This window comes from Lathyrus oleraceus, chromosome 7 (genome assembly GCF_024323335.1).
Source record: "Lathyrus oleraceus cultivar Zhongwan6 chromosome 7, CAAS_Psat_ZW6_1.0, whole genome shotgun sequence".
NCBI classification, from domain to species: Eukaryota; Viridiplantae; Streptophyta; class Magnoliopsida; order Fabales; family Fabaceae; genus Lathyrus; species Lathyrus oleraceus.
The window spans coordinates 146,352,534-146,361,536 of NC_066585.1; the positions used below are offsets into that span (position 1 = coordinate 146,352,534).

The following is a 9,003-nucleotide window of genomic DNA, read 5'->3' on the forward strand; positions in this document are numbered from 1 at the left end:
TAGTCAGAGATGCTATTTCTTTGCCTAATAACATACAACATGTCAACCCGAATTACACTCAACACACACCTCATATTCCTCCCATTTTCCATATGTAACCTTTCTCCTCTTCTCTATCTATAACCCTATTACAGTAATTAACAATCAAAATCTTAGCAGTTGACAAGTAATGTATAAGGCTGTGAATATAATTGAAGTTAAATACCTTGCCTTTTTCATCTGATCGGATACAGCTCTGTAAGCATACTTCCACCAAGACCTGGAATCAGCTTTTACTGGCACCAGTGGACGGAAATGAGCATACTTTAGACGTTGATTAAATGTAGCGAAGTTGTCTGCTAATTTCATCATATCTCTGTATCCATCCTGCAAAGACAGAAATGCAAAGATTATCCTCAAAAATGATGACAATCTCACACAACAAAATGACCAAAAGAGAAACAACAAATGAACCTTAGATAAGCTGATTGTAACATCATCCAAATTCACAACAGCCGTCTGCAATGGTTGTTTGCTATCAGCAACTTCACTCGAATGCAGCTTTGAGTACTTTGCTTTCCCAGTTACCGGCTGCAGAACATATGAGTGTTTTCGCGACAAAGTATCCGCTGGTTTCCCATCTTTAGTTCCAAAATTAAATATCTGATTTTTAATGAGAATCGACATGAGATACAAAAAAAAATAGTGGCAGACTAATAATAAAATGGAGAAAACAAAAGAAAATTACATGCCACTTCCAAAGAAGTCAAATGAACCATTCCTTCAGAGGCAAAAAGACCTACTCTACTTTAAATATTTGGAGTTCCATTCAAACCAAATAACTTTGGAGTTCCATCCATCAGTGTTTATTTACAAACTCTAATAGCCCAACACCCACTATTCCACAAGCCTAGCAACATTTACTATCACAGATTCACAATAGCCCTTCACTGCCCAGAGTACAGCACGTTATGAGATACATTCAGATAGTTTGTGACATAAAAAGGAGTATTTACTTTATTAAAAATTAAAGGGTTGAGCTAACAAGTTCCCTGAGGCCACTGCTAAGGTATTCATAAAAATAAATAGTCTTGAAAATACAAGTCAAAACATATGTAGAAGTAATAAATACACAACTTCCTATGAGGAAGTTACCACTTTTGATTACTTAAACAATGCACTAAGGGCACTCATTAGCATTTTCCAAAATTAAAATATCAATAACAGCAAGAGTGCAAGACCATCAGCTGTATGTGGCAGCGTGTTTGATAAATATAATTACCTGGAGATCATGTGTTATTCTACAAATAAAATAAGCCGTGACATGAAGAACTCGCATACCATATATTATAACAGTTTAGAAGCTTGCCTCATAACAGAGAATACAGTAATTATGATAAAGACAATGGTGCAAAGAAGCATAAACACAGTTCACACAGAGGGGGAAAATGGGTAGCTTTCAAATATAGAAAAAAGTTTGCATAGACTAGTACCTGGAAAAACTTATTCCAAATGCTGGTCTTGCCAAGACTCAAAGGATGTTCCCCGTGAGTGATTTGTGATCTAGAAAGCATGCACCTGGTCTCACATTTGACTTCGTCGGCATCATAATCAGCAGAGTCCCACATCCTCCTCGTGATTTCTGACTAACTAGCCACAAAAATATTCAGACGGGGGCTAAGTAGACAAAGCAAATAGAATATTGACTAGTTAGAATAACCAACAAAATCAACTAACTTACGAGATTGATAAGAATGTCTTGTTTGAAACGTTTGTATTGTGACCTCTTCTTTGCCAATTCAGAGGACCAAAGGGCATGATCAGGTGGTAGATAACCTAGCAGAAGCTGCAAAAAAAAATAATAAATAAATAAATTGCAACATCTATATACATTGATTTTTGACTTTGGACCTATTTGAATTGACTTATTTGAGTTTATCTATCATCACTGACCTAAATACTTGTGAGGGCTTATACGAACAGTATATAACAAGTTCATAAATTGTTTTCAGCTTATTTCCATAAGCTCTTCAAAAAAGCTAATGAAAATAGTTTATATTTTATAGGTTATATGAAAACCATTTAACTTTACTTGGTGTTAAGTTATAAAAATAGCTTATCCATAAACACGTATATGATAAACAACCATTATGCTATAAACACTTAATTAAATTGTTCATCCATACCAAGGCTTAATTGAAATTTCAAAGAAAAATGAAAAGGAAGTTACCTTCCAGACAGTAGAACGTAAACCAGGAAAATCAGGTATCCCTTGAGAAGCAATTCTCCTCAATTCCCGCATATCTATGACCTTCCTAGATAACTATTAGTAACCAAAGAGTTAGCAATATAATCATAACTGAACAATAACAACTATAAGCTTTTTTATTTCAGAGTAAGGATGATGGAGTGAAACGAAAGCTACCTCGGCTAACAATTGAGCCTGGCACTGGGCCCGGCGAGAGATGGACATGTCATCGGCGGAGGAAGTAGAAGCAGAGGATGAAGAAGAAAAGGGAGATGAAGTGGCAATACCATTGTGATTTGTACGATGTTGAATTAAAGGAGGATCTTCTTCGACGGTGACAGGGGGTGGAGAGGGAGGTTCCGGTGGGTCAAAAGCGGCGGAAAAGCGGTTGTGTTCGGAGGGGGAGGACCAGATAGGACTGTTGAGCCAATCGGGAACGCGTTTCTTCGCCATAGTTCTAGGGTTTGTTTATTTCGATTCGAGGTATGAATAATGAAATAGTGGTAGTTAGTTTAAGAGGAGTAGATTTTAGAAAGAGGACGAAGAACGCAATAGCATGCATTTTACTGTGAAATTAAATGGAGAAGGGTTTGCTTACGGCTGTTGCTGCAAATGGAGTGGGCCACTGTACACATGGGCTGTGCAAATGCCACCGCAACATACACAAATTCTAACCTCAACATGAAATCGCCGCTGCCGGAGGTGATTCCGGCGCGAAGGAGACGGAGGGAGTACGGTGAGCCTTGAAGCAGGTTTTGGTTTGAATGGGGTAACACTGGACTTAGGTAAATTATCCTTTTCTTTTTAATTGAAAGACTTTAAACAGCGCTTTCTCAAAAGCGCTGACTAAGGTCTATATTTAAAAGCGCTTTCTAAAAGCGCTGTCTAAGGGGGGGTCTTAGACAGCGCTTTCTAAAAGCGCTGTCTAAAACCCCCCCTTAGACAGCGCTTTCATTATTTTTTTAGAACAGTTTCCGTGTTTTATTTTTATTTTAACCTTAGACAGCGCTTTCTTTTAAAAGCGCTGTCTAAGATGCGCTGTTAAAAAACCTTTTTGGCGTAGTGTAAATAATAAAACAAAATATTAAATAATGATTAAAGAACCTGAATGCGTAATACAATGGTCTTGAACACTCCACCACAAGCCGGTAGGATTTGTTCTTGGATTCTTCAATTAAACAGTAAATTAAATCAAGGAAATAAAACTGGAATATAACGTAAGGTTAAATCCAGTATAAAATTGCACAATAGTTTCCGGTGTAGAAACTATTATGCGAAAAATATCTAAAAGCTAAAACTGGAAAGGTAAATTTGCAAGGGAAAAAGAACGTAAAGCTTGCAAAAGAAATAAATAAAATAAACAATGCTGGAAAAGAAAAAAATAAGCAAAAGGCGTGAAAAGAAAATTTGGCAGAGCTTCGGCAATGTGAGCGTGGAAAAACCGGTCCTCTGAAACTTCCCAATTAGCTGCTATTTATACAGCTGCTGGTGTAACTGCTTTTCAAGGGTTTCCGTGTGCGTGGTCTCGTTCCGAGGGTTAAGCGTGCGTGGAAATAGCTTTCAACGTGGTCAGTTGAGTTCCTTGCGCCAAAAATATAGGGGACTGGTGTGACGCTCGTCACACCATGTGTGACGCTCGTCACAGGAATGCTTTTAGTGTGACGCTCGTCACAACCCTTGTGACGCCCGTCACAGGCATAACGTGCACTTTCTTTGGGCTGGGCTTGGTCTTTGTTATTTGTTTCCTTTTTATTCCTTTTTACACCTCCTTTTCTTCCCTTTTTCACTTTTGCTTCAAAATGGATACCTGACATAAATAGCAAGGAAATACTGCATAATATCTGATAAAATGAGATAAACTAAAGTAAATGATAATATAATCTAATTGAATTAAGTCTTAAAATGTGATATAATTTCGTGTTATCACTTCGTGTTCCTTGATCCTTCTTCTCCAACTGTTTCATCAATCTATTGCCAGAAAGCATCCAAATCGCGACTGTTCAAAGTGAGTGCAACAATGGAGTTTGGAGATTTCTCACATCTGGATTGTGCTTGAGCTGAAATACAAGTTCCAATCAACTTCCTAAAGCTTCATCTTCATCTGTTTTTGGTAATTGCGCGCAAAGGCTTCAAGAACAACCTCTGCCATTAACACAAGGTTAAATTTCGAATCTCATCTTTTTTTGAATTTCCATATGCGTTTTGTAGAGCTTGCAACGTAGATGAACATGCTGTGATTGGTTTTTGATTTGGTGAACTATTGAATGTGTAATCATGATTTTTAGCTTTGATGTTATTTCTTTAATTGATCGATCCGTGAGATATGTTAGGAATTAGGATGAATTGATCACATATTCGTGATCCTGGTACTCAGACGGTTCCAATGGATATCCGCTTGTTAATTTTCATGGTGATTTGAGGTTTTTCGATTTTCTGCATTTCTGAGCTTAGAACGATGATGATCTTGTTGTTTTCTGGAAAAATACGCGTGTAGATCTTCAACTTTCCATGGCCTCTTTTGAATTGTGTTTGGCGCCACTGTTGGCCAATCAAAACATTTCCTGGCCGCGTCTGGAAACGACGCCGTTTTGGTGAATTTCAAAGAAATTGCAAAATTGCCACTAATCCATTTAATTATATTATTTCAATTGGTTTTTTCATTTTCATTTTCATTTTGTTACAAGAACTTCAATAAATCATAGAGAGCTCATTTTTTATCCAAAATTAGTGAAACTTTTTGCATAATTCTCATGAGGATGTGTAGAATTTAATGGTGATTTTTGTGGAATTTTTGCATGTATAGAAAATTAAAATGCCTAGGGTTTGTGGAATATGTCACATTTGTATACACTTTGCTAAAACCTTCATGAAATGCTCATGCTTCCGAAGAAATGGATGAAAATTTTTGTGCTTGTTCTGGACTCATTGATAGTGATTTTCATGTAAAGTTTATGATTTTTGGATACTTGGTGATGGAGATATGATTTTTTGATTAGAGGTGTGACAATTTGTGTCACACCAAGCTAGGTCATCTTTCTGATTTTATTTGTATGGCCTAGAAATGTTTGATTGTGTTGAAATTTTGCATGGATGATCATTGATAGGTCAAGATAACATGTGATTTTTGCTGGAATTTTTGATGGAGTTTTCAATTTGATTGATAATTTTCTTCACTGTTGGTTCATTTGGCAACATTATGTGACACATGTTTGTATTTCTTTTGTGAAATTCTCATATGGTATTGGATGAAGATGAAATTTGACATGAGCATATTAGACACATTGTAGGACATCATGATTTTGATCCCATTCATTTCTAATATGTTGTCACTGTTTTATGAATTATTGAAGTGGATGCTTGTTTGGATGCTATGAATTGGCTTGTATAATTTTGTCTGGACTTCTTGATTTTCATTGACCTACTTCCCCTTGTCCAATTGAGCTGAAATTTGACATGCTATCCATTGAATGTGTCCTGTTTAGGTGTGAATTTTTGTGGAATTAATTGAATTGTTTTGATATGGATTTGATTGAGATAGTTCTGTTTGGTTCTTTGAGGTTGCAAATTGCCTAGTTTGTACCTTTTAGGTCATGAAATGATATTGGGGATTGATATGAGCATGGGACCAATTGCATTTGCTTTTAATTTGGTTGAATGTGATTTTGGATTGGTTTACACTTGCTGTTTAGAATTTTTTATCCCTTTGGACCCTAGGCTTGGCCTAGTGGTCTAGTTTCTCACATTTGGTTTGGATTTTCAGGATGAAATGCACAATGCTTAAAGGAGATTGCTTCAAGGCAATTTGAATTGAGTTTGGTTGATGTTGAGAACTAATTTGACTTTGTTTTGTAGGGATTGATGCTTGAGCTTGAGCTTATAGCTTGCACTTGTGTGCATTAACTTGTGTTGCTTGTACAGATTAACTGATTAACCATTTGCTGTTTACTGTTTGTCTGTCTGAGTACTGATGATACTTGATTGATTTCAGGTACATTTAGTTGCTTACAGTTCCTTGAGAACTTGCTTGCTGTTGCTTGGTTTTTAAACCAATTGAGGTAGGACTTCTATTCTCCATGTAGTCTGGAAGACCTGGCCTGTTACTTGGCCAGGCAACTGTCTGAAGTCCTCCTTAAGAGGCGATGTTTGTGCTTGTTTACATTTGTGCCAAGCAGGTAAAAGACCTTGATTAAGGCAATTGGTGGATCATAGAGATATGCAATCTATCTCCCACTATTCTGTTGAGTCGTCCCTCTGCTCACACCACTGTGTTGATGCATTGGGACACAAACCCCAAGATCTTGTACTTTGTACAGTTGTGTCAGAGTCTTGAGTGTAGAAGGGTTCCTCCATTCTGGACCCACGCTCCTTTGTCTGAAGCTCTCCCTGGTCAGGGATAAGAGCTGTGAAGTCTAATCTTCACTCACCTTTCATATGCTTCACCTTAGCCCCGCAATGGCAAGGTTAAGAGCGAGCAATACCCATGTACAGATGACTTGCTTCGGCAGTCAAACCCATTGTTTGAGCCCACTTGACTGGTTATAGTGTGTGCTTGGTGAATATTTGTTTGCTCTGTTTGCTTGTATGCTTGTATGCTTGCTTTCTTCCTGGATAGGATTAGCTTGTTGTTGTGCAAGTGGGTAGAAACCTGAACATAGGGCAATGATGCATGATAACACTAGGCTCGAGTACAGCTCCCTGGTAGTGTGTCTTCCCTTTGTGTCTGGCTAGCCTTTCTCCCCCTTTGGGGGGAACTACGTCGCCCTGATCCTCATGCCAGATGAGGTACGTAGGCAGGAGACCGTGCGAGGTCTCTCCGGGCACCCTTTTCTTTTTTTGCGTGTGTTTTGTTTGCCAGCTATCAGGCTCGAGTTCCCGACTCCCTGTTAGTCTGTGTGTTCAGTTTCTTCTGACGTCTCAGCGTCTCTTCTTGCTTGCTTGATGACTTTTAGGTCCGAGTTCCCGACTCCCTATTAGTTTGTGTGTTTCTTCCCCCGTTGGGGGGAACTACATCGCCCTGATCCTTGTTCCAGACGAGGTATGTAGGCAGGAGACCGTGCGAGGTCTCTCCGGACACTTTTTTTCTTTTTGTGTGTGTTTGCTTGTTAAGCTTGTGTGTCAGGATATGGATGTAAGCCCAGCGATTGGCTGTCCGTATCCTGATGGTGTTTGATTGTGCTTGTTGTGTGCTTGGAAGCCGGTGTAAGTCCATCAAGTGGCATCTGGGTTCCAGTGTGCGTGTGTTTTGGTTCGGATGCTGATGTAAGCCCCGTGATTGGCATTCAGGCTCCATGTTTGCCTGTTTGGGTGCGTGAGCCGAACTACAGCAGCTCTGATTCTCGTTCCAGACGAGATATGTAGGCATAGGATGCGATGTCCTATCGAGCTCCCTTCCTCTTAACCCCACCTGCGTTCCTTGTGTGTGTGTGCGATGTTTTAGCAACCTTTTCTTTCTTTTAGGACATGGATCCCGTCGAGTACGACGGACGTGAGGGGTGCTAATACCTTCCTCTTGCGTAACCGACTCCCTTACCCTTTCCCTTTGGTCGCGAGACCATGCTTTTTCCAGGTTTCTCTGAGCGTTTCCTTTCCCTATTTTGGGATAAATAACGCGCAGTGGCGGCTCTGTTTGTGTTTTTGTTTTAGCCCGCCGGTTGTTTTTTCGCGGATGCGACAGCTGGCGACTCTGCTGGGGACTCTGCTGGGGACCTTCTACAGATGTTGACCTGCGCTGGTCCATCTTCCCTAAGCGAGTCTCTCCTAGCGTGCTAGGATAGTTTAGGTTGCTTGTGCCGCTTTATTTATTGCATTTATTATTCTAACCAGTGTATATATTTGCATAAATATTTGCATGCATCATACTATTATGTTGCCGTCCTCTGTGCAGGTGGTTCCTCTGTTTGGGGTGGGTGTTCTGAGTGGGGCTAAAACCCAGGCCCGAGTATACACCTAGGATTAGCGTGGTCTCACGTTCCTCATTTGCTATATTAGTATGATGTTGCAACGTGACATACCACAAACCGGACGAGGTTCATTTGATAGTGCTTTCCATTGTGGAATATTTCACTTTGGTTGAGTTACTTCATCTGAGCTGTTGACTCTGGTGACCGATCATTTCCCGGATCTTTGGTTTAGACGATCTCAGGAGAGCTACAATGGCACACCCGAAAGGGCAAACCCATTGAGTATCTTTGCCCGATTGTCGAGACCATTATCCGCCTTAGGGTGACCTGATTAGAATTTACCTGTGAGGGGAGGGTGATTCTTACAGATGCATGTTCTGTTGGTGACTCAGATGGTGACTTTTGGTTCCGTTGATCAGAGTCCTATTTATAAGTCGGATTTATGGTCATTTATTGCTGAGACGCCGGAGTGTTGTCCGCGTTATTTATCAGTGGGGATCCGTTTATTTCAGGATTCCCCGGGCCGATTCAGAGGTTGCGGGTATCTGCTCAGAGATTGTTTGGTGATGATGATGATGATGTATCTTTCAGTTCCGTTTATTTCGGAACCCCCTTGAGTCAGATTTGTGGTTACATTTTCCTTCAGATGGTTGTGATCGGTTCAGAGATCAGGCTTCAGAGCAACAGATGATCAGAGGACTTGGAGGATGGCAATGCATTGCATTCATACATATGCATCATTCTCATTTTGCATTCATCTGCACCTAAACTACGTTTAGCCATATGGGGAGCATTATTGATTGAGAATCTGGTTGAGAGACATCTTGAATTTCAGAATATGGATGTCAAAATGTTATCTGTCTCGATGAAACCAGA

General features: G+C 39.8%; 1 protein-coding gene across 1 annotated transcript; it reads right to left on the reverse strand.

The window, feature by feature from the left end:
* Positions 1-100: 100 nt before the first annotated feature.
* Positions 101-879, reverse strand: LOC127105744 (uncharacterized). Its single transcript, XM_051042946.1, has 2 exons — positions 454-879; positions 101-366 (listed from the first exon to the last, which is right to left on the reverse strand). Exons 1-2 carry the CDS (start codon positions 664-666, stop codon positions 145-147), a joined length of 435 nt encoding a protein of 144 aa, XP_050898903.1. The 5' UTR covers positions 667-879; the 3' UTR covers positions 101-144.
* Positions 880-9,003: the final 8,124 nt, after the last annotated feature.

Coding starts and splice junctions, on each gene's coding strand:
- LOC127105744 (XM_051042946.1), bottom strand. CDS start 666: ATGTCGATTCTCATTAAAAATCAGATATTTAATTTTGGAACTAAAGAT. Junction 367..453: donor TTACAATCAGCTTATCTAAG/GTTCATTTGTTG, acceptor CTGTCTTTGCAG/GATGGATACAGAGATATGAT.